The sequence below is a fragment of the Sparus aurata genome, chromosome 11, assembly GCF_900880675.1.
Source record: "Sparus aurata chromosome 11, fSpaAur1.1, whole genome shotgun sequence".
Classification (NCBI taxonomy): domain Eukaryota; kingdom Metazoa; phylum Chordata; class Actinopteri; order Spariformes; family Sparidae; genus Sparus; species Sparus aurata.
Window position 1 is genome coordinate 31,803,723 of NC_044197.1, and position 25,118 is coordinate 31,828,840.

The window sequence follows — 25,118 nt, forward strand, 5'->3', positions numbered from 1 at the left end:
ATTCTAAATTAAAAATGTAAAGTCTCTCTTTATAAATGTCAAAATGAACCTGGAGATTTGTTTTTCGCCACCTGCGCTCAGCTTTTCGACATTCCCTTTTTTCCATCTTGACAAGCGTGGCGTTTCTCCAAGGAGATTTTTTCTTACCAGAGACCCCTTCACTTTAGTGGGTGCAATGGCATTCATGACATTTGTAATTTTGGAATTGAAATGAAGTACAAGGTCATTGACAGAGAACCTAGAGAGGGGTGGTGTGGAAGAGAAATCATCAATGAATATGTCACCAGTGTTTTCAGTGATGTATCGCTTTGAGACAACCTGAGTTTCAACATTTGTGTGCACTGATATATCACTCTCAAAGACAACACAGTAATGGTCAGAGAGAGCGATATCAGATACCAGAACCTTAGAGATGTTCAGACCCTTTGAGATAACTAAGTCCAGGATGTGGCCCCTGTTGTGTGTGGGTTGTGTCACATGCTGAGTGAGTCCAAAGTTATCAAGGACACAGCACAGTTCTTTAGTCCATCTTTCCTCAGGCTTATCGACATGGATGTTAAAGTCACCAACAATTAACACAAAGCTGTAAATTATTTAAGATTCCTCCTCTGTAGGTACATTTACTGTACACTACAATTCTAAGCTAGAGTGACTTCTTGCAGCATGTCATGAACACTCAAAGAGTTAAAGCAGATAATTCACTTTTACTTTATTTACAAATGAAAAAATACTGTGCAAATCCCCAGATGCAGTCGTTGAGGGATGGTCAGATATTCAGTCACAAATGCAAAGAAAAAAGGATTCCTCATGACAAACATTTACTTGCTCACACACTAAGTACAGAGAACTGAGGAGGGCGTCATAGGAAGATTTGTCTGTCACTTTGTCGTTGCAACATGACGAGTTTGTTTTCTTCAAATTGGAAATGAATGTCATTATCTTCCTATTTTGTGATCCTGGCATACATTCTCAACCCTAGCTTTTGTACTCACACACACTTAATTATTATTATTTTTTTAATCAATACAGGAATCCAAAACAAAGATCATGAGAAACAATTGTATTTGTCTCCTCTCCTCGGCACTCTGGATCACAGATGGCACAAACATGCACAAACAAAACAGAAATTGACAGCGGTGAGTTTTAGCTGGATCAAACAATAATGTGCTACAATTCTCAGAATTCTAGTTGTATCAAAATCTTACAAAAAGTTCAAACAATGTTAATTAAAATAAAAAATGTTCTTACTAACATCGTCATCCATTGTTCCTTATATTGGCTGACTAACTCACAGTAAAGTGGCTGGACTTCAATAACTGTTCACATTCTCACACACAACTTGTAATGCCAATTCACAACTACATTGTTGTCAAGAGATCTCTCCTTTTCAATATTCACAGTTTATTAAAAATACCCACAAAAAACCTCTGAAGTGCTTTTAATCATCTAAAAAGTGACAAAACTAAACAATAATATTCTCCAAAATACTGATCTGAGGACAAGTCGAGCATCATACTTGTAAGTGAAGTATCAGAGAATCAACTGATTCTAATCAATAAGTTTCAGATGGTTTGTGGAGCACTTCAGTGGTTCAACAGGTGACCATTTCAGGATTACAAAAGACACAAGAAATGTGGTGCATGCTCGTTAATTCTGCTTTGTCCTCTCAATATTTTAGTGAAGTTACATTGATTTCAATACACATTTTGTGTAAAGTTGAGTACAAGAATATTTCAGTAATGTCTTTCTAAAATTTCACTACAAACCTTGTCTGCTATGTCATTGCAACATGACAGCATTGGATCATTATGGACAGAAATAATCGAGGTGCATTAGCCGATACAGAATGTGATTGCTTAAATCCTCGTGTACCGTACTTAGAGGTTGTTTTACCTGGTATGTGTGCTCCCACAAAAAAGTTGGCAGATACATTGGACCATGCTGTAGCACATTTTCACATGGCTATGCTTGTGCTTGTATATCAAAGCACTCTGCAGCATCACCATCCCCATCAGGGGGTTTCCTGGTGCAGCACTGCAGCTGGTCTGAACGTGGTCCCAATCTTACAGTGTGCTCCACTGCTGTCATTCCCTGAGTGGTTCCTGTGTAGTCCTGTCTCAGTACATGGCCTCGGCGTCTCTGGTGCTTCCAAACGACAAACTGAAAGTGCTTCCTAGTCTCTTGGTGACACCACTGCCTTCCCTCTTCTTCTTCCTGTTCCAGTTCAACAAAGAGGCGGAGCTCTGGCCCTTACTTCCACCTAGCAGACGCTGCCGTGTGTTTTCTTTGTTGCTGCAGTGGGACAGCATGATGGCTCTCCTTTCTACCTGCAAACACAAAGGTAAAGTATCGGTCACATTTGCACACGCATATTGAAACAACAGCCTCAAACACACAAACACACTTGCTTACCTGTGATTCATGTGAGTGTAGTGTGACCACACTGAGCTCCACTCCTCTGTCGCTGCAGCTCTTCAGCATGTTGACCACCTCGCCATGTTTGGCCCATTTACAGTCCTGTCCGTCTATTGCTACTATGTAGTCGCCTTCCCTCAGTCCCGCCTCCTGCAAACACACAAACAACATGTGTCAATCACTAAAGTGTTATATACCCTTCAATTTCGCAACCAATCATCATCGCATCAACCATGTTAAAGTTTATAAAAGCCTGAGAACTTTGATGAATCTGGGAGCTCAAGCTGAATTAGCTATGGCCCCACTCATGTTTAGACAGTTTTCCCTCTGTCCTTGTTTTGCAAGGAGCCACTCAGAACCATCATCTAATATGGGGCAGGTTTGATACATTTACTTTTTATACAGGTTTCGATTCCGTATATTTTCACAGATTTTACCTTATGAGTCAACCAGAAACTATTTTGGATTAAATCTGAGAGGAGAAATAAGTAATCCATTTGATAGATCTTCCCTCATTAGATCTACAGGGCCTAATTTAAAGGTCTGTTTCAACTTTCGTACAGCAAGTGCACTACTGCACTGCCGTTGATTCTGTTTAAAAGAGACTAACTGGTGTCTTTTGGCCAAACTGAGTCTGTGTAAAGCCAACACAAACAAGCTAACGAGCTTAAAAAAATTAAAGTTCCTTCCAGTAGCTTTACCTGGCTTAACACTATGATTGTATGTCTATCCAGTCCAATCCAGAGGCATTTTGGTATATTGATAACACGTCTTGAAAATCTACAACAAATCAATTTCCCAGAGATTCTGACCTTAATGTATGGGAGCCCTGATGGGGAAGTGAAGAAATTTCTCGTGATTTTTTTTGTAATCATTTGTGTAATACTCATTTTGACCACAAGAGCCTTAAATGGATATTCTGGTGTAAATTTAATCCTTGTCTAACACACCGTGAAACTATGTTAAACTCCCTCTTGAGAGATAAAGTTTGCAGACCACTAGCTAACGTAGTTTTAGCATCCTCAGAAATGACCGCGTTGTGGGGAAGCCCTGTGAGTCGATTACCGAGTGCAGTAGAGTCCCGCAGTAATGATCATCATTGAGCTGCGGAACTCTACTGCAATCGATAATCGACTCACGGGGCTTCCCCACAACAAGGAGGGCTTCTAGGGTGGTGAGATTTGTTTATCTACTCCGACAAATCCGGCAATGATATCAAATGTTTGATGCCTCGAAATATGTGATGGGACCCTGTTTCTAATGTTGCTTAAGTTTGATGCTGTTCTGAGCATTATTTGTGGCTTTTTGATGGTAGTTTTATATTTGGACCCATTTACTGCTATGTAATGTTGTCGTGTGTCATGCTAAAACTACGTTAGCTAGCGGTCTGCAAACTTTATCTCTCGAGAGGGAGTCTAAGAAAGTTTCACGGTGTGTTAGACCATGGATTAAACTTACACCGGAATATCCCTTTAAGTCCTCCATTCTTCCCCATGCTTAATACATTTCTTTTCTCCTGGGAAAAACAGAACATTTTCAGGTGGAAAAGGTTACATTTTCTTTGTTTACATATAATTATTTAAAATTCTCAAAGAAAAAAGAATCCCTTCAGTTTTTCCACCAACTGGTGTCAAAAATGAAATTTTTTTTCCCACTCTATTTAACACATGCATATTTTTTCTCCTGAAGTTTTCATGTCTTTTTATACATGGGAAAAAAGCTGCTAAAACTTTTTTTTTTTTTCACACCATTTATCAAATCATAAACCTGGCATGAAAACTGGTCAGGGGTTAAAAGGTGAGAAGGATACGACCCCCTTGGGGGGTCTCCAGGGGCATGCTACCCCCAAAATTTTGAATATTTCATATTTAAAAGCATCAATCTGATGCATTTTGAGAGAAAAATCAAGCAGAATTTCAAGACAGTATGAATGTATGATAAAGTATCTATCTATACACATTTGCTGAACCTTCTTCTTGTGCACTTCTGTTTGACAGTGTGTCTGCAGTGCATGGCTGCCCTTGTTTGCACAGTTAATGTCTTTCTTACAGTGAATGCAACATGAAAATCCCCGCTTACTGATCTTCCTGAACACATCTGCTAGATGGAATGACAGCTCTTGTCCTTTTACTGTGACTTTGCCTTCTAGCTTGAGCCAAGACCAGTTCCAGTTGCACTTGATCCCTGCATCCAGTTGTTTGACAACCACATCATCTTTCTCTCCTTACACACTCATTCTAGAAAAACACTGTTAATGTTAGGTTTAACTTCTAGTTTAGCCCAACACAAAAAGCTAACGTCGTTAGCTTGCGCCAACTTTACCTTCAGCCTCCAGTCAGTCCCCTAGAGTTTAGAATCTCTGCTCGAGTCCAAGCCCAGGTCGATATTTCCCGCCACTATAATCAGGCCGGGCCAGGCCAGCCCTTGATCAAGCATTTGTGGGTTTTTCTTAAACTCAAAATAATGACTATATTTCCAGCTAGAAAACGTGCATCTCTTTCCTCCCTCAATTGTTGTTTGTGTTTGTGTCGCTGCGTGGTGTTACACGTGAGTTGTCCTCATGAGGAAAACCTGACTTGTCGCGTACGTGACATCACTCCCCTGAGACGCAAGAAGAAAGCAAAAATATATATTTTTACTGGAAAATGACAAAAATATTGCAGTTCACTGATAATCTCTGGTATACCTCCATGTCCTGTCCATACCCCCCCCCCCCCCCCCCCCCCCCCCCCCCCCCCAAAAAAAATTTCTCATCAGATCTACCCGATTCACGTAGGTCACCTATTTTGGTTTAAAAACGGCAAATTTCACCAAAAGGTGAGTGATTTTCATGCCTGATAAACACAGCAGAGAAAACTATTTAGATAGGAATGAATTATCAGAAAAAAAGGGCTTCTGTACTTCACAAGTTGTGGAACACATGAGCTGACTAATTTAACTGATACAGATGAAGTCTGGATTTTCTTACCGCTGCACAGCCTCCAGGCACCACTCCAGCCACCAGGACGGGGGAGTCCCCCCTGAGTGTGAGCCCCAGGCCACCCTCTCCCCTCTGCAGGCAGATCACTCGTATGGGGCCCCAGCGAGCCCGAGCACAGAACACGGACAAAGGCCCCTGCAGCACAGTGACGTTTCATCTTCAAAACAAGTATCAGGACTACGATTTTTAATGGGAGAATGAACATGACTTACCAATTTTTGGAAGATATCAGTGACTTGGACTGAAGAGAAGTTTGGTGGAGTGATGTCCGGTTTTTGATGGGTGTGAGCTGATAAGAGAAGACACCACATTCACTTCCTGTCATTTAACCATAGCATATTATTGATAAGACATGAAACAGATACTCACACTGTATCTCTGGAGCCTCTGCGGTTTCATCAAAGTCATCCTCTCTGTCAAGCTCTGAGTACTTGTCCAAAGAGCGTTTGTGCATGAGAGACAGCACGTCCTGCAGGATGTCCATCTTCCTCAGGATCTTACACAGACTGTGAACACGCATGGCCTCCTCATGTCTGATGACTGCACGTCGCAGGTGAGCTTTACCTAAAGACAGTGTTTTTTAAAATAACATCCCTGATGTTTGCACAAAGCTTAACTCCATAGAACAGGACTACATATGAACATTTTCTTCATGCACATGAACTCACCAAGCTTTCTACTTTTTTCAGGGTCACGTAAAACTTGGCTGAGTTTTGGTCCTGCAGGAACGTTGATGTAAAACTGGAGGAAAGCCCTCTCTGCTTCTTCACCACCCTCCCCCTCCTCCCCCTCTGTAGACACTGCAAATCAATGCATTTAAAGTTCATAGCTGTAGATACAGAATGCAAAGCTAATTTTGGGTAAGAATTATCAAAGGTGAGTGAGTCTCTATGGAAAGAAGAAGCTTCTGAAAACCTCAAAATTCATGTTTTTTCATTTCATTTGGTAAAAGTAATTGTAATTCCTAATAAACAAACACTAAAGATACTTCTTGATTATAAGAATCCCCATGTTAAAGTCGTGGCACACTAATCAAACATTCTCCACCAAAGTGTCTTTGTTTGGACAGGTTAAGTCAGAGTCAGGGTTAAGCAGATCTGTCTTTGTCTTCAAGCCTATGACAAAGATGAAAAGCGCTCTTGTATTGTCTTCTTAATAACCATGACCTGCTCCAGATATTTATAAATATATATTTCGCACATGTTTGAAGATGACTTGCCATTTTTAAACATAATAGTACAAGTATCTAACTTACAGTAGATAATCCTTAACTCTCCATTTTGAGGTAGTTTTGTTCTGAACTGTTTTGTCTGACCAATGCGATGTGGGTGTGGGCAGCCCTGATGACCTCACCTACTACAGGTTTAGCTGCTTCAAAACCACCTTGGAAAAGCATGTTGGGCCAAACAGTTTGGTGCACCGTTGCAAATGGACTGTGTGCCAAAGGGCAATGAAATGTAGCTAAAAAGTTGGCATTTAAACTTTTATGCACGTCTAAAAAACGGTAGAAATATGTGACACACCACACAAGAGAAGAATGAACACCGGGCCACATGAAAACAGTGGTTTTTGTTGGAAGTACATTGCGTTTCTAGCAATTTGTCTCAGTGTGATTGGCCACTAAGACAACTGCCAACACAAGAATGTTCCCTATGTCTGGAGAATGCTTGGTTAGTGTGACACAGGCTTTAGGCTATTTTACATGAGAGGGGGCAGAGGTATACTTTTCTTATGGAGCCTATTGTTTGACTGCTGTCCCACCATGAGAACCATCTCTGCACAATGTCATTTTTTTATCTTGCTTTTCTTTTTGCAAGTTTTTTGTACATTATCATTCCTTTTATTTTTCTGATGTGCAACAAAGACCATCAAAATTTGATCAACTGCATCTGGTTTGGGAAATAGTTGGATACAACAGTGTGAACACCCCCCTGCTTATATTAAAATGCTCAGTGGTTTGGTGTGACTTACACATGTGGTTGCAGTGTGCAACAGCAGTGTAGTAGTGTGAGAGGGCACGGAAGTGTTCAGATTTGACCTGAACCATTGACGCCCATGAAAACGGCACATAGTCCTTCATCAGAGGCTGCGTCATGGTCTGCTGTACCAACAAGTACACATCTGACACCTACAGGAGACACACACAGAAACACAGCATGAGCACAACATCTCTATATATCAGCAGGGACAACAAAACACAACCAGAGACGTGTTCACTCACCCGTGCAGCCTCTTGTGCCAGATGCAGTTGAGACGTGAAGTTCATGTCCAGTGTGGTGAGTGTGATACGTTCAAACACACACTCCTGCACCTGGGCAACCATGAGCCGTACCAGCATGCAGAGCGATGGACTACTCATGTCCAGGCTTGGAGCGTTTGAGAAATTCTCCTTCAGGTAATGAAATGCACCTAAACACACACAAGGAAATGAACATAGACACATAAATATGTTAAGTTAGTTAAAAATAGTCAATTTACAACAATTTTGAGTGCCCTTTTTTTATTCAAGTAATTTGTCGAGCAAAAATGCCAAAAATTTATTTGTCTCAGCTTTTGATTATTGAGAATTGTGCTGCTTTTCTCTGTGTTACATCACATTAAACAATGATGAAAACAATAATTAGCTGCTGCTTTAAGTATCAAAAAGACTGATAAATTGATTGATAAAATGATACAAATTGAACTACAGTATACCTGGCAAATAAGGTGAAACAGACTTGGATGTTTTCGTGTAAAACATTGTTGCATGTTTGAAATCGAGACAAAAGGCTGATAGAACATCCAGGTGAGTATTTTCGGTTTCAGTACCTGCAGCTCTCTGAAAGGCATCTATAGCTTTGTCTATTCCAGCTGTTGCAGAGCGGTCCTGCCGTGCTCCAATCTGTGTGTACAGAGCACCGATGTTGAACAACACACTTCCTTTTTCGAAGGCCAACGTATGCTGACAGGACGGGACCCCTGTCAGAGAGTCATACCTGAGAGACAGACCAGAGGGAATCAAATTACTTCATCTAAATGAACACTTATTTAAAATACAACTATGATCTTGAGGTTAAAGCGTATCATTTTAGATTTAGGGCTAATTAGGAGTGTTTGCATCATCATCACTTTCATACCAATTTACATATACATAGTCCTCCACACTTTTAAAGACAAGGCACCAGGACAATGAAACTAAAAACATAGATGAGGCTGCCAGAGCTGCAACGATTGTTTGATTAGCTGTCAACTATAAAATTAATTGCCAACTGTTTTGATGATCGATAAATCAGTTTGAGTAATTCAAGAAAAAAAGTCTACATTTTCTGATTCCAGCTTCTTAAATGTGAATATTTTCACAGTCACACGACTCCAGTTCAACAGATCATGTGTTTCACCTGTGAAACATATGATCTGATGATGAGAAAGTGCTGGTATCGTACCAGTGGAAGTGCACACCCAGGTTCCTGTGTAGAGGGAAGAATCGTTGGTCCAGATAGTACATCTGATTGTAGTACTCCATAAGTAGCTCCAGGCCAGCCTGGTTACGGCTGGGTGTACGCATGGCCTGGCCCAAAACACCGACAAACATGTTATATTACAGACAGATAATTTTCCTCTCATCCTAACAAGATTAGAAACCCCCTTCAATGAAAACCAGCCTTCGACATAACTAAATCGATGCTCATTTTAGTTCTATGAGAGTATTTATTAACCTGTCTGAGCTCCATAAGCTCCTTGATCTCCTTGTCATAGAGTGAACTGTCCTCTCCGTAGTGCTCACAGATGAAGTCCTGTGAGGGGAGACAGACCGACAGTCACATGAAGACAAATCTGGTCAAGCTCAAGTATTCTCTAATATCCCAACAAACTGCAGAAGACCTGACTGTGCTTTTAGTAGCGGCATTTTTTTTAAGATGGAAATTACATATGGATACATATGGATGGATCATATGGATGCTGTTATAATGTATTGTGATTGAGATCCTGATCCACCATGCATCATGGTAAGTGTCAAAGTTATATCTGTAACTTTTACAGGCAATGTGATTTGTAAGGGCAGTGTGAAAGTGGTTAAAGAGATGCATTAACACTTTTTGGGATGTGACCTTAATTTGGTATTTATCACAACAAATAAGATTAAACACTGCTTGTGAAATAAGGACAGTGATGTACCTCCACTACCTTGTTCCAATATGTTACATACAAGAGTCACGTTTTTTCTCCCATTGAAGAGAAAATTCTCTAAATGAGAGAAATCAAGGGGATGAAATATGACTAGATGGATGACATCCTCACCTGGATAGAAACTGTGAAGTCCACCTCTTTGGTTTCTTTTAATCCCAGTGGGATCATGGGAACATTGATGGCCTCACTGTGAAATAAGAAATAAAAACTGTGTGTTGGTGTGTGTGATCTATCACAGGTTCCACTATGACAGAGTAGTAAATACACAATAACAGTCAGGTCAGCACTACCATCTGCTCGTCTTCACCCAAACCCAGCAGGCTCACTGCTCACAGCTTCATCCTGCTTATAAGCAAAGCTAAATCCAAGTATTAACCCTTATAGCCCCAACACCCCCCACAGTGACCCCTCCCATTCACAATGAACATAAACACGCACACGCACCACGGGGTCATTAATGACACTCTAATCAGGGGATTTATCTCCCCCATGACTCCGAGCTGCACAGGGAAAAAAACATCTCCTGGCTGAGAAGGACTGCACACAAACACAAACACGCACACGCCCATTTATTATTTGTGTCATGAATTCCAGATCACTCTCAGTAGCCTAATGACAATTATAAATGGTGACAACAAAGCATCCATTACATTGTTGTATTCAAAAAGTGCACTATCCGTGTGTGTGTGCTTGTGTAATTCTGTCTTTGTGGGAACCTATCATGTTTTAGACCTTGACATTTTTATTAAAGAGGATTTTAGTTATCATTTAACCTGGCTCTATGTAGATATATTTTGGTGCGTAAGTGACTAATGAGTACAAATGGTTTGGATCATTCCAGTATACCACCTCAGCCGTGACACAGGCTGCAACGTGATCTTTGTGGGTAAAATCAACAGTCAAAGTAAATCCTCAAAAAATGCTTGTATTTCCACTGACAGGCTCAGATTGTTATTTTAAGTGTCTGACAGTTTTACAATAACTATCCCTACAGAGAGACCCATTTGTTAAAGAGTAAAAATCTTTTTGTTTAACCACAAACAGCTGCTACTGTACGCTGCTCTTGCCAAATTCACCAGATTCCATTTACAGAAACAGTAATTTTATCATTGTAAAGCTCACTACAACCAAACTTGAAAGAAATTTTCTGCAGTTATACTTTGATGTTATTACGCTTACGTTTTTTTATCATCAGATTGAATAAAACACTGAGTGCCAAGTGATGGCAGTTTCAGAATATGATATGTCTGCATTTGACAAGCTAATAAATGAGACTCCTCAATCAACTGAGATGCAGAAATAAGAAGAAAACGCTGTGCAGCATTCAAAGGTTTCGAAATGTCATTGCTGATGATATGAATGAAGCTTTGAACCTTCGAACTTTCTTTTTGGTAAAGCCGTATAATTCACTGTGTTAGATGTGGTAACTTACAAAGAAAACTAATGAGGTAAATTAAGGGTTTTTTTTACCAAAAGAGTTGGTGATTTTGGAAAGACGATACAAGATACAAATTCTCCTTAAATTGAGCACATTTTATACAGTTATTAATTTGTTAAAGGGCTTCTTGTGTGTTAGGAATTAGTTAAGGGTTAGAATTAGGGTTCAGCCAGGGTTGTTGTTAGGAGCCAGGAAAGTATGTCAGTGAGGGTTCTCATAAGTTTAGAAAGACAAGTGTGTGTGTACATGCATCAGTCAGCCATTTACCTGTCTGTCTGATAGACCTCCATGTTGCTGTTGAGTTCCTCCAGCTCCTCTTTGAGCAGCTGCAGGTTGGAGTTGACAAAGCTGAGTTCCAGAGCCACCGTCTCCTTCACCTTGTTGTTTGTGGTCGCCCTGCAAAAATCAACACACAACCACCCACCCACCCACCCACACACAAACACACACACACACACACACACACACACACACACACACACACACTGTAAATCAGTTATTGCCACTGAGCAGGAGTAGTTTCAAGCACCAACATCACAGACACTCCCACCTCCTAAACTGTACAAGTTGTATTGAAATTCAGTGTTTTCCATACATTGACGAGACTGTGGCGGCCCGCCATAGTCTAATTATGGAATGTGAAAAAATATTACCGCTTTTCCTAGCGCATACCGACGTTTCAGTCATTCTCTTTTGTTTGCATTACTTTTAATGACTTAAAAGCCTTAAATTAAAACCGCATCCGACCCGTTTTCCGACAGTAGCACAATATATATTCCACCCGAGCCGACCCGCTATAAATCAATACCGACACCCGACCCGCACCCTTTATTAGACGGACGCAATTTATTTTTGTAGATGTGTTGCTAATAATGATCATTATTATCATTATTTTTTTTTGGACGTGACACCTTGAAAATGTCAATCGCAAAACCCCCCCAAAGATCACTCCAAGATCAAGACGTATAATCATCAGTGAGGTCACAAAAGACCCCAGGGTAAATTAATGTTCATGAGTCCTAGCGGGAAAAAAAAAGAAGAAACGAACGAGTCCACTGTCAGGAGAACAATGAACAACAATGGTGTGCGTGTCAGGGTTGCAAGGAGAAATCCACTGCTTTCCAAAAAGAAAATCGCTGCCTGTCTGCAGTTTGCTAAATAACACGTGGACAAGCCAGAAGGCTATTGGAAAAATGTTTTTGGAATGGATGAAACCAAAATAGAATTTTTTGATTTAATGACAAGGGTTATCTTTGGAGAAAGGAAAACATGGCATTCCATCATAAGAACCCTTTCCATCTGTTAAGCATGGTGGTGGTAGTATCATGGTTTGGGCCTGTTTTTCTGCATCTTTGCCAGGACGGCTTGTCATCATTGATGGAACAATGAATTCGGAATCATACCAGCAAATTCTAAATTTAAAAATGTCAGGACGATGTGCACGACTAATCAACAGTTACCGAAAAGGTTTAGTTGCAGTTATTATTGCACAAGGGGGTCACACCAGATACTGAAAGCAACACCGGATAAGTAATCATTTTCCACAATAAATAAATATTTATTAATAATATTTTTGTCTTATTTGTTTAATTGGCTTCTTTTACTACTTGTGTGAAAATCTGATGCCTTTTTAGGTAATTTATGCAGAAATATAGAAATTTATAAAGGGTTCACAAACTTTCAATCACCACTGTATATGGGCTAAGCAATAATAATGCTTCCTGTTACCCTTAAGGTACAGGATGTGCTGGAAGTCCTTTCATAATTTGGGCAAGGTATCATGGGAACAAGTAAAAAAGTGGACAGAGCAGTTGAATAATGTACAGATCAATGGATGATAAAATGACCAGTAGTAGCACTTCTAAAACTTAATTTAAAGGCAACTTAGTTCTTTTAGATTATTTCATGAATAAATGTATCAATTAAACAATTCTTTGTTCTGATGCTTTATATAATAGTATTATGGAAAAAATTAGTCATGTATCTCCACTTCATCTGTTGCTCATGCTACTGATCCCTATCATTTGATAGTGGAAAAAACTGAGACTTCAACTAGTAATTATTTTCCTCATCAATTTGTCTGCTAATTATTTTCATCATTAATAGATAAACTGTTTATACGGTCAAGAAACTGACAAATGCTCATCACAATTGCCTAAGCCGAAAGTGACGTATTCAGAATGCTGCTTTTGTCCAACCTGGAAACAGCAACTGAAATTTATGTGTGAAAAAGACTGAAAGAAAATATTTGCTGAGAATCGATTTAATCGACTAAAGAGTTATTACAGGGTTTCTGCAGGCTTGAACAAGTCAAATTTAAGACTTTTTAAGACCTTTTTAAGACCACTTCCAACGAAATTTAAGACCTACCCGAAGTACGAAAAAGCAAGGAAAAATAAAGTCCCTGAATTACTTTCAAAAATAACTAAATCTATTGCCATTCACAGAGCAATTGCACAGAGTTATTATAGTTTTAAAATTTCATTAGTTTTTATTTTAATTTGTTTTTTCAGTTTGCTTTTTATTTAAGTTTAGTTTGAATTAGTCTAACACGTGATTAAGTAGCTTTAGTTTAGTTTTTATCTGGGAATTTAATTTATTAACTATAATAGCCCTGTTTTTTTCTTTATATATTTATTTATTATTTATTTTGTACACAAACACCAGTATTATTATACATGTGTGTGCACACAAACTGTACACACACACGGTGTTCAAAATCCAAAGCACCTCCGATTTCAACGTCAGAGTTGAGATGAAGAAGGTTTGAATGTCGCTTGACTACGAGACGTCAGAATTCGGGTCGAGCAGAAGTGGACGAACTTAGACCGGGAACTGGTGACAAAGGCGTACAGCAGTGTGTGATAGCATGACTTCGCTGGAGACTTTTAGAAGCTAACCGGTGTTTTTCCGATTTTGTGTGTGACACCAGCGCTTTTACACCAAATGTGCCCAATTTGAGGGTCCTCTTGCAGAGCGTGCACTGTGCTTCAGATTCATTATCAAGCATGGCTTTTAACCAACTGAAATATGGATGTTAAAGCCAACACTTGTTAAATATACACTTTCACATAGTTGTAGCAGATTCCACAGTCAAAGTCTTTCCGGAACTGGTGAAGAGTGCGGCGATAAATTCCGACCGGGCTGTTGGCAAAATGCCTCTTGCGTTCCTTCATACTTCAGACAGAAGTACAACGCACGGAACCGACTGTGAATCTCACCAACACATTTCCCCGAAACAAAAAAAAAACAAAACAAAAAAAAAAGGCGACGACGGAAGCAGTAAATGAATGTACATATTTAAGACCTAACTAAATGTAATTTAAGACCTATGTGCAAAATATGGGCGTATTTAAGACTTTTTAAGGCCTAAAATTGAGATCGTCAAATTCTAGACTTTAAGACTTTTTAAGACCCCGTGGAAACCCTGTATTAATGGATCGGCGCAGCTTCAAAAACACTTATCTGAATTTGACACAAAACATGTCTATTGTAATGAACAAGTAAGAAATTAGTCACCAAAGTTGGAACAGGCCTGATCAAATAGTACCATGTGTCAGGGATGGTGTGTTACTGTGTGCCCTTAGCTTAGCATCAAATAACACATTTCACCTCTAAAGCTGCCTTAAAGGAGAATCTGCATTCATGACACCATAAACACACCCAGTCATAGACTTTTCTCAGACAATAAGCTTCTTTAATTTATGCAACTATCATCTCTCCACCCTCTCCTCCATCATCCTGAGTTTCATTCACCTCAAGACCTTGCACCCCTCCTCCAATCATGGGGGAGGAGAGCTCAAACTATTGTGTGGAGGTCTGAGGTCAAAGACACACAACGTTTCTGGAAATTTGAGGCATCACTGGGTTGATATGGTATCTGATGATATACAATATTCGAAAACGTGTTCCAGGAAAACTACTAAATCCTTAAAGCTTTCCATGTGTCTCTAAGGGACAGACGGAGAATTCAAAAGACGATACATAGGTAGAGAGATAGATGATTTTGTTAAACCAAGAGGGGAAATTAGGTTAAATGTAAATGAGTAAAATGTGTGATGAACAGACTTCAGTTTAGTGTTTTGAAGAGGAGGACAGCACAACTGCACTGAATCCACAAGATGAGTAATATCATACACACAAATGAATGATTCTGGCATACTTTTCTATAAATCTACACTGTTAAGATGGGGAGAAATAGATACACACAAAGACACACAAACCACGCATGGGCAGCCTGAATATGTTCTACATACAGTGAGCACTGTTAGATAGTTTTCTTCGTTTTATAGTTTTATCTGGTAAAATGTTGTAATTTTTTTTCCAGTATCTATTAAAAAATCTTATATATATATATATATATATATATATATATATATATATATATATATATATATATATATATATATATATATATATATACTAAATAGTCCCACCAGTAGTGTAGCTGTTGTAATGTTTAAAGATTTCTCGAAAGTGAACTGTCAACTGTTACTGTGGACCCCTGTAACTCAAACATCTAAAACATGACTTGCGTACATTTACTCTGTTAATTTGAACAGACCTTGTAGGAGGCAGATGTTAAAAAAAAACAAAGAAACTGTGTTTTAACACACCCAGTGTCTGGTGTAGTAAGTGAAAGTTGTAATTCCTGAACACATGACCAAACTGGGCTCAAACATGCTCTCAGGTCTGCGCTACTGTAAATAATGTTAATCTGTCCAGTTAGACCATTTTACCTTCACTTCTCTCTTCATTTGTCAGTCCCTCTGTCACACACACACACACACACACACACACACACACACACACACACACACATATATATCTAGGATCAAGCCAACAGCAATCTGATTAGTCAGCTTTAAATGGGCTGCCAAATATCCCCTTCTCACACACACACCCACTTGCACGCACACCATTACCGCAGCTGTGGAGAGAAAATTACTTTCTTACTCTGAGTGTACACATTGACTGAGGAGCTGAAAATTTCTCTGATTTTTGTAATAACCAACCAACTGAAATATAGACCAGGATTGAACTTGTTACTCCCCGCTCAGCTGAATTGCCACTCTGCAACATGCATGACATCTTCATCAGCCAATCACAAACCCTGATGAGTTACAACCCCTCTTTTCATCTGTAATTACACAGTGTGTGTGTGCATGTGTATGTATGTATGCGTGTGTGTACTGTTACAGTTCACCGGAAAAGAGGACGGACAAAAAAAAAGGTCTGACTGTGCCAGACAAATAAGTGGGGGATGAGCTTCTGGGGCTCTGTTGGGAATCTCTGCATGGGAACAGGACAGGAGGTGGACACAAAGCAGGCTGATTACAGGCCAACAGGCTGTGTGGGGGTCCTCTTTGTCTGTATGACCCATCGTCCCAATAGAAAGGGCCAGAGCGCTTGTTTTATTTCCCCTAAACTGAGTCACCACCTTTTAGGATAACAGCCAGAATCCAGTCAGAAGTGGAGAAAGATCAACCACTACTTGTTACTATTTGATAAAATTTGTTGAAGAAAAAACTATTCACAACTTGGATGATTAAAAATTTTCAGAGTCAACAAGTATGCCAAATATTCAGTGGTTCCAGCCTCTTACAGGTGAGGATTTTTCTGCACTTCTCTGTTTACTCCGTTTACAGCCTGCCCTTGTGGATCACATCCACCCCCACTGTCGACTCATTCAAGTCTTGGCCCAAAACAAACATTTACATACTGTATAAGCTATTAAACCCTCCTGATCTGTACAGGCTGCTTGTTTTTCTGTGTTGGTATTTTTCTAAGCTTTTGATTTTTCGATTCTTTGTGACATGTGTTTCTCTTATCCAAAGATTTTGCGCTTCAGTCAGCTGTTTTAAAATGTGCTTTAAAAATCAAATAAACTTAAACCTAATGAGTTTTTGTACTCATCTGTATTGTCAATGAACAGGTTTGTCTGTAATGTCAGAAATTGGTAAAGAATAAGAATCATCATTTCACTACTGCTCAAAGTAATATCTTCAAATTATTTTACTTTCCAATGGACAGTCCAAAACACAAAAGGTTTATAGTTTACCTTTACGCAAAACAAAGAGAGGCCATAAATCATAATATCTAAAAGGCTAGAATGAGGTCATAAGTGATTGCTGACCACAAACATAACCATTTGAAGTTGTCACCTTAAACACCTTTGGGTCATTTTTTTTACAATTCCTGTACATTTAAAGCATTAAATAATAGACAGACTAAATAATAATGAAAATAAGAAGAAGCAGCTTTGCCATCTATCATCCATCCTTTGCTGAGAGAGTTCTGTAGGAGACTTAATTAGTTATAGTCAAACAAGTCCTATGTTGGTTGTTAGATTGTGATAAAGCAACACTAAGGAGGCAGAAAGTAGCTCCTTGCTTTAACGAAGTGACTCCTCTTCCGCCTCCTACTCCTACACACATATGCATATATACTAAATGTGTCTTTAAGCCTATTTTTAATCAACCAGAGGCTGAGAAATACTTTAGGAGAAAGAAAGATGAAGAAAAGCTGGAGGGGATAAAGATGAAACTAATGTTCTCAGAAGGAATACTTTGATGTTCTGCAACTGTTTCATTTTTTTATTTCCCTCAGCTTTTCACCAATACAACTTTGATGTGCTCAGTGAATGACAGCAAACTGCTTTCAAACACAAACCCAGAACCATTTGCTTTGGCCTTCAGTCTTCGTTTGTGTTCGACTACCATTTATTTAACTACAACAATTGATTAATTGAAATATGATTAATATGAAAAAGGTAGAGGAGACACAAACATTAGAGAATAGGGATGGGAATTGATAAGAATTTAACGATTCCGATTCCATTATCGATATTGCTTCTTGATCCGATACCTTATCGATTCTCTTATCGATTCTCATTGGGTGAGGGAATAAGTACGAATTTGTTTGTATTAACTCCAATTAATATCTGATCAGAAGAGGCAGCACAGAGTATACACAAATTATGTGTAGCAACTTCAGAAAAAGCCTAAAAGTAGGTGAGCTACTTCTCAGAGTAAGGTGCAGGGACTCATAGCTTAGGGCAATGTTCCTTATCCAGTATGCCATGGCATGCTAGTGTAGAGCTTAGATCAGGCCCAAAAAAATCAAGCCCGACCCGAGCCCTTGCATGTTGTGTCCGAGCCCGGCCGGCCCGACACATTAACTGTAATTATGAGTTGTTGTCACTGTCCACGACTTGTTTAAAATGGTTCCATACCTCCGACTTTCCTCCAAACTTGCTCAAAGTTAATTCTCCTGTTTTCTCTTTTTTCTTTACATCTTCAAGCTCCATGTTGCACTTAAGCTACACAATCAGTAGCCGTTTTTAGACAGGGCACCAAGCTGCCAATTTGGTCGTCCTTTTGGCAGCTCGGTCCGCGGTTTTAGACAGAGGCCGGAAAAATGGGGGTCTGTTTTGGTCCGCCAATTTTCCGCCTTGGAGGGTACACTTATTTTGGCCTCGCCTGCTATCGAAAAATGAGGCGGCCATGTGCCGGCCTGTGCGTAAGGTGGGCGGAGGTGTTAATCACCTGCACTGTTGTGTGACTCACAGCCGGGGAGTTTTAAAACCAAGAAACAGCTGATCACAGCAGTCAGTCCATCATTTCATCCACAGACAGTAAGATGAGCAACTGGACAGCTGCTGAGATCCAGGAGATGCGAGCGTGTCCTCGGTCTCTGTAGCTGTTTGGTTGTGTTAGCTTGTTGTTGTGTCAGCAAGCTAAGAACGGTCAGTACTTTCAAATTAAAAGCCCCCTGCACGAAAGTTCCGCCCCGGTGTGCAAGCTCCCATTATAACCCATGAAATCGTTATTTATAAATTTCCGTGCGAATAATCCGCCTGGAAATTCGCACTTGGTGTGAAACGGCTTTTACCCTGCATCTGTAAACGGTGTAGCTAGAGGCGCACGAGAGCTGCTGCAGCCTCTGAGCCAGCCAGACTCGGGCCGTCAACATCATCTAAATTTTAAGGACAATAACAATGGAGATTATTCGTGTAGTAAAAGTTGACATAATGAAATGGCGCTCACATTAACTAAGTAGACAGAGCCCGGTCTGCCTGGAGAGTTTAAAGTTACCTTCGGCATTAATAACAGATGGTGTGGTTAGCTCTGCTGCTGCTTGTCTCACTTGTGTCGCTAAGTAGTAGTATATCAACACGCGACAGTCCTGCAAATTAATTGCTGTGTGGCCAAATGTTTCTGCATACTGGAGGTAGTTCCCCCCTTTGATGAAATGGAAACTTTACAAGTGTTGAAAGTGACCATATGGTCGTCTTTTCGTTTAAAATACAACCAAACTTTAGAGCACTTCTGCCTCAACGCCATGTTTGCTGAGCTCTAAACCAAAACAACGCAGCGTGTGTGTGACGTCATGACGCATTTGCAAACAGCTGAAACGATAAGTGGAATCGTTAAGCGGGCATGCTAACAATTCCGAGGATTCGACTCAATGGGCACCGGTTCTGAAGAACAACCGGTTCTCCATTCCCATCCCTACTAGAGAAGACACATAAGCAGACAGATGAAAAAATGTGTGTGTCCACACACAGTGAACACAAAAGAGCCATAAAACTGGGTGGTGCTGGTGTCTGTGTGTGTTTTGTAGGTGAGTGATCTCTGACCTTTTCCCATCACAGGATTTTTCAGTATAATGGTAGAGAGGAGAAGATGATTTGGAAGAATGTTCAGCGTTTCCCCCAGTATTTTCTGAGACTGTGGCGCGGGGGGGGGGGGGGGGGGGGTCGGTCGTCAGTTTGGGTCATCATACTGTAATATTTATACTTATGTCATAGGCTACTTAGGGAATTTCTTTTTTGGTTATAATGCTCTCACACAGCCATCATGAACTCTAATATTGTAAAGAAATGCTATTTTAATTATTTGTTTCAAGAGAGTCAAGACTTATCTAAGTCAGAGTCCTGCACGGGTGAAAAATAATGTAGGCTACTGTGTCGGACACAGAGGCAGGACATGCGGACGCCTGGAGTGGCGGGTTGGTTTTACGATTGCCATTTTCAAGGCGTCACTTATCATCAGTCATTATTAGCGATACAAATGAAAAGCATTTATATTTCATATGAGCTCATTCATGCGTGCTTGCGCGCTCCCAGAACTCATTCCCTCTACGCTGTCTTACTTTCACTTTTAAAAATTGCGTCCGTCCAATTTTCCTTCAGGCGTCGGTATCAATTTATACCGGGTCGGCTCGGGTGCGGAATGTAAGTTGTGTCGGAAAAACTGGTCGGATGCGGTGACCCGTGCAGGACTCCGCTCTAAGTGACCATTTAATCCTCTAGCTAATTATCAAGTGAAATATCTAACATGCTTGTTAACATCAAAGACTGTGGTGAAAGACGACGGTAAAATATTTCCTTTCTCTAACACTGGATTTATTTATGCCTGAATTTTGAAGGTGTGGCGGCTTTTATTTGCTTGCCGTGATGTTTCATAACAAAATGACTGCGATGAGCAGTGAGTCCACCTTATTGCTTAGAAACCACTGATAAAGCAGACAACAAAACGCATATCTTAACAGTTTCTTCCTATTTAAAAAAAAAACCTGCCATCACTATTGCAAATATTCAGTTATGACATCATTTCCCTTCTTTTAACTAATCTGGCGACATTATCTTTATACTGGCTCAGAGATGAATTGAAGCACCTGATATTCAACATAACCCTTGAATGAAAAGTTGCTCAACAGCTGAAACTAGAAAAACCAAAGGCTGGGAACATACTTTGACTTTACAAAATACTGTAATGTACCATATAATCCCCATAATGTAGGTTATCAGAGAAATATAGAGAAAAACTGCTGTATGACTCATCCCAGCACCTCACCTGAACAGGTTTTCTGCTCCGGCTCTCATGCGCATCTCCTTGTTGATCTGCTGGTTGATCCGAGCTCGCCGGTGCTGTAGTTTACTGCGCTGAGTCTGGGCGAAAGGATCACAGCCCTGCAGAAAAAGATACAGATAAGGGGAAAGAAAAACAAGTGATGAAATAATGAATGATGAATTGTAGCAGCAAATCTGACTACTGTAAGTGCTGAAGAGATGTGAAATGTGCCAGACAGAAATGTTTTGGGTGTAGACACACTAGTCTCACATAAATGGTATTGTTTCAGCATTTTGTTATTCTGTCAGCAATGGAAAGACTACATCTCCAAGTCAGCACTGATGAAGGTACAGGTAGTTCAGAAGATAGCTTTCATTTATGAGAGCTGTTCAGCAGTCATTTGTCAGAGCTACCCTTGACTTTTAGCTCATCATTTTTCTTCTCAAAATGCTCTACCATTGTTTTATTCACAGTAGTTAAATGGCATAAAGTATCCAGGGTTGAGGATGCAACCTGAGTGCTCCAAATCCCTTGCCTTCTACCAAATTGATGGGCAGCACATCAGACTTTCTCCTCCGAGCTAGCAGCACCCTTATCTTTGTGTAAAACCACTGGATATTTTTAACAAGACTGCAGGGCATTTTCCAGCCATGTTTGTGGCAATAGAGCATAGTATGTTATGCCAAAACGTGATATTCTAAACCATTCCTGACCATGACCACAGTGTTATCACAACATAAGAGAGCCTTCCTGATAGATTTCACACGCTTACTTTGACTTAGTCAGTAACCTATTATATGTGGGCTATAGGCTATATATAAGGGCTTTTTTGTTTAAGTACAGTAAAGCTTGGGGAAAAAAACCTGCCTGGGAGACTTAAGAGTCCATGTTGGACAGGAAAGCATGCTGGAGACGATTGGTGTGCCAAAGGGCGTGTAAGAGCTGTGGGGAAACAGAGCTCAAGAGGGAAGAGCATGAGGATGCTAAACATGGTAATAACCTGTCATGGTCCAGCAGGAGGGGAATATGTTTAATAGAAAAGGGATAAGGTAATATGTCAGAGCTGCACATGTGTCTGCCTGCTGAGAGATTCAGAAGAGATTGTTAAATGCCTGCCCACTAAAATCAGTAATCTACCAAACAATGCACCACTGTTTCACACTTTAAAGGTAAACACATGAAAAGTTGGGTGACAGATGGAGCAGCTGTACAGTAAATATGCTGCACACTCCCTTTCCTTTCCTTCCTCTTCTCACAGCCAACTTGTACAGCCTTCAATTTCTCACAGTCTTTCTTGCTTTATCTTTCTGGTTCCCTCTCACCCAGTTAAGGTGTTTGTTTAGCATGCGCATGTCAAGTAATCCTCAGAGTGCCTGCATGGATTAGACTTCTGGCCGAGCTCCCACCTCTGCTCTACCATCAGGGGGGCAGGAGGATGGAGGGAGCTCAACATCTGTGCAGATAAGGTCTGAAAGCCGCAGTTAGAAACCACAGACGTCCAGGAGACTTTCTCTGAGCTCACGTCTTGTTTTTTAGCAACACAGATACAACCATGTAATCTGTAAACTGCTGCTGCAATCGCAGTCTTCTACCAACCAAAGGAGCTGAGGGTGAAATGCCTTGCTTAAAGGCACCATGTCAAATCACTAATTTTTCTATGTCCCTGTTAAACTCTACTGTATCGAGATTACGGCTTAGTAATATATTGATATTACATCGTAATACAGTAAAGTGATGTTTTTTTTTACCTCCCAGACTCTTCTTCTTCTTCTGACTTGCAATATAGATTTTAAGGTATTCGATCAAAAATATTGTGATAGGCATTATTTGATTTTGTCGCCCAGTTCTAGTATTTATGAGGTGCTTTTGTGGAGATTTTAAAAATATCAAGATGTAAATCATGTCTCACACACAACCCTTTAAATATCACAATATGCATCGGCTACATATCTGGCATTACCGGTCAGCCCTAACTGAGATGGTACCACTGACAATGTTACCATAATTAGATGCCACCAGATATAAGTGAGATAGTATGTTGTTTTTTTCACAACTTCGATGAGGTGGTTTTAAAATCTATGACGCTGTCTTTTCTAATTTTCTTCATTTTACATGATGATGCTTAAGGTAACAAAATCAACATAATACTTTGGTGGAAGTCATACTTGCCAATAAAAACATCAACTTTTGGGCTTCTTTTATGTCTTTTATGTTACTGATTCCAAATATTGAGAGATGAAGCCACAGACTTTGCCTAAGGAGCCTCATGTGGAGAGATCATAATTTGTTCACCTAATTTGATATTATCATCTGACTTATAGAAGCAACAATTAGTCTATTGAAAGAATTGGCAACTATTTCAATAACCAATGAATCGTTTCATTTGTTCCACCAAAAAAATCTAATCTCAGGAAACATTTGCTTGTTCCAGCTTCTTTAATCTAGGGATTTGCTGCATTATTTTGGTCATTTATCAGGATCAGAATTCCTTTATCTGTCCGGCAAAGGGGGAATTTTATTTATCACTGCAGCCAAAGGACAGTAATATTGCAATAAACAATAATAATAGTAAAAAATAAACAATATAATATGAACAGTATAATTGTAAGCAGTGTGACAGTGTGATGTTTTTAATAAATGATAAATATGGGTATGAAAATTGTCCAGTTAGTGCAAAAAACGGAGAAATGGGTTATGTGCTGAGTTTTTTTTTTTATGACATAGTGCACATGTGAAGTAAGTGAATGACGAGCTAGCAGAAAACCCTTCTTCAGTAAATGAAGCGTCTTTGGTTTTTGAAGCATTTGTTGGACAAAGAACAAGAAGAAGTCAGTGTGAGCTCTGGGATATTGTGAGTAGTATTTTTCACTTTTTTTTTAAAAAGATTATATATTAAATGATACGTCCATTACTCGATGGAAATAACTATCATATTAGTCAAGCACGACAGTAATAGTTGCAGCCCTATACAGATTGAAGAAATGGGTCTTGCTTAAGTACAGTATGGTAACAGGAGTTAATCTTGTACATGATGTACTTTTTAAATACCTTACATTTATTTTATGAACCTAGAACCATTACAGACCCTTTCCTTAAGTTGGCCACATGCCCCTGGTGCGTGTACATGTGTATATGTCTGAGAGTAAATGTGTAGTGTGTGTGTGTGTGTGTGTGTGTGTGTGTGTGTGTGTGTGTAGTGTGTAGGTGTGGGTGTGGGTGTCTCACCTTTCGGATGCTCCCACTGTGGCTGTCCTCTGGGGGTAACGTTAAGGGCATATCGTCGTCCGAGGCACCATCTGACAGGGACATTTCAAACTCTCTGTGGAGTAACGTTAATGTCAATATTTTTTTTACTAAAGTGTAACTACTTGGACATATTTACTACACATCGCCCTGTATTTTAAACACAACGCCAGCTTTAAAATATGCGTGAAAAAATACCTTACAAGCCACTAATGATGAACTTAAAACGGTTTGTTAAGTTAGCTAACGTTGACGAGTTACTACTTGCCTTGTCGCAGGTTCCTTCATCGTGAAGTGACGACAAATGCGGCCGAAAGTACCTACATTTCTCAAAAGTGTGTACAATTCCCAGTTAAGTCACAACTCAGGCAACAGGAGATTCAAATAAACAACTTTTTACTCCTGAAAACAGCCCAGCTTTAACTCATAACATTGTGATAGCACCTCCTCTGCCTGCTTTTTTCTGACTGTGTGCAGCTGCTACAGCTTATTCAAAGAGGCGGGACGGGAGTGTAGACGCTAAACCAATCATATTGGAGTATTTGAGAACGACAGTGCATGTGTCAAATCAGAGTGAAGATTATGACCGAACGACAGCCTGATCTGACCAATTACCAGCCGCTCGAGGCGTCCCCCCCTACGCCGCGGGCCGTTGCTACGGCAACCTTAGGGCTGTGGCTTATGTGTGGGCTCCGAAAAGATTGTACGGACTCTCCGTGTAGCTTACACAATGAATGTAAATGACAATAGCTTAATTTTTATTGTATTTTCTACGGAGTCTCTTAAGTTACACTGCGGCAATATTAATCTGAATTATCTTCGTGTTCCCTCACATGAAGTTGTGCATAGTTTGCGATCCATATGAACAGTTAGTGCAGGGCTAATCAATTACAAACCAGAAAAGTATGTGTCAGAGAGTATCAGCACCCTATTCAAAACTTTCTTTTGAGCTTCTGCTATTGACAAATCTTAAAACATATGTAGACAGTAAGAATCTATTTACTTTTAAATAAAAAAA

At 39.9% G+C, this 25,118-nt stretch overlaps 1 protein-coding gene across 1 annotated transcript; it reads right to left on the reverse strand.

The window, feature by feature from the left end:
• Nucleotides 1-684: 684 nt before the first annotated feature.
• rhpn1 (rhophilin, Rho GTPase binding protein 1) lies at nucleotides 685-24,598 on the reverse strand. Its single transcript, XM_030432128.1, is given in 16 exon segments — nucleotides 685-2,327; nucleotides 2,413-2,565; nucleotides 5,384-5,532; nucleotides 5,535-5,684; nucleotides 5,765-5,959; nucleotides 6,064-6,195; nucleotides 7,367-7,523; nucleotides 7,617-7,804; nucleotides 8,204-8,370; nucleotides 8,818-8,942; nucleotides 9,091-9,168; nucleotides 9,674-9,749; nucleotides 11,268-11,396; nucleotides 20,861-20,976; nucleotides 24,083-24,176; nucleotides 24,369-24,598. Coding segments are annotated over 16 exon segments (2,139 nt in total). The 5' UTR covers nucleotides 24,389-24,598; the 3' UTR covers nucleotides 685-2,117.
• Between the last annotated feature and the right edge of the window lie 520 nt (nucleotides 24,599-25,118).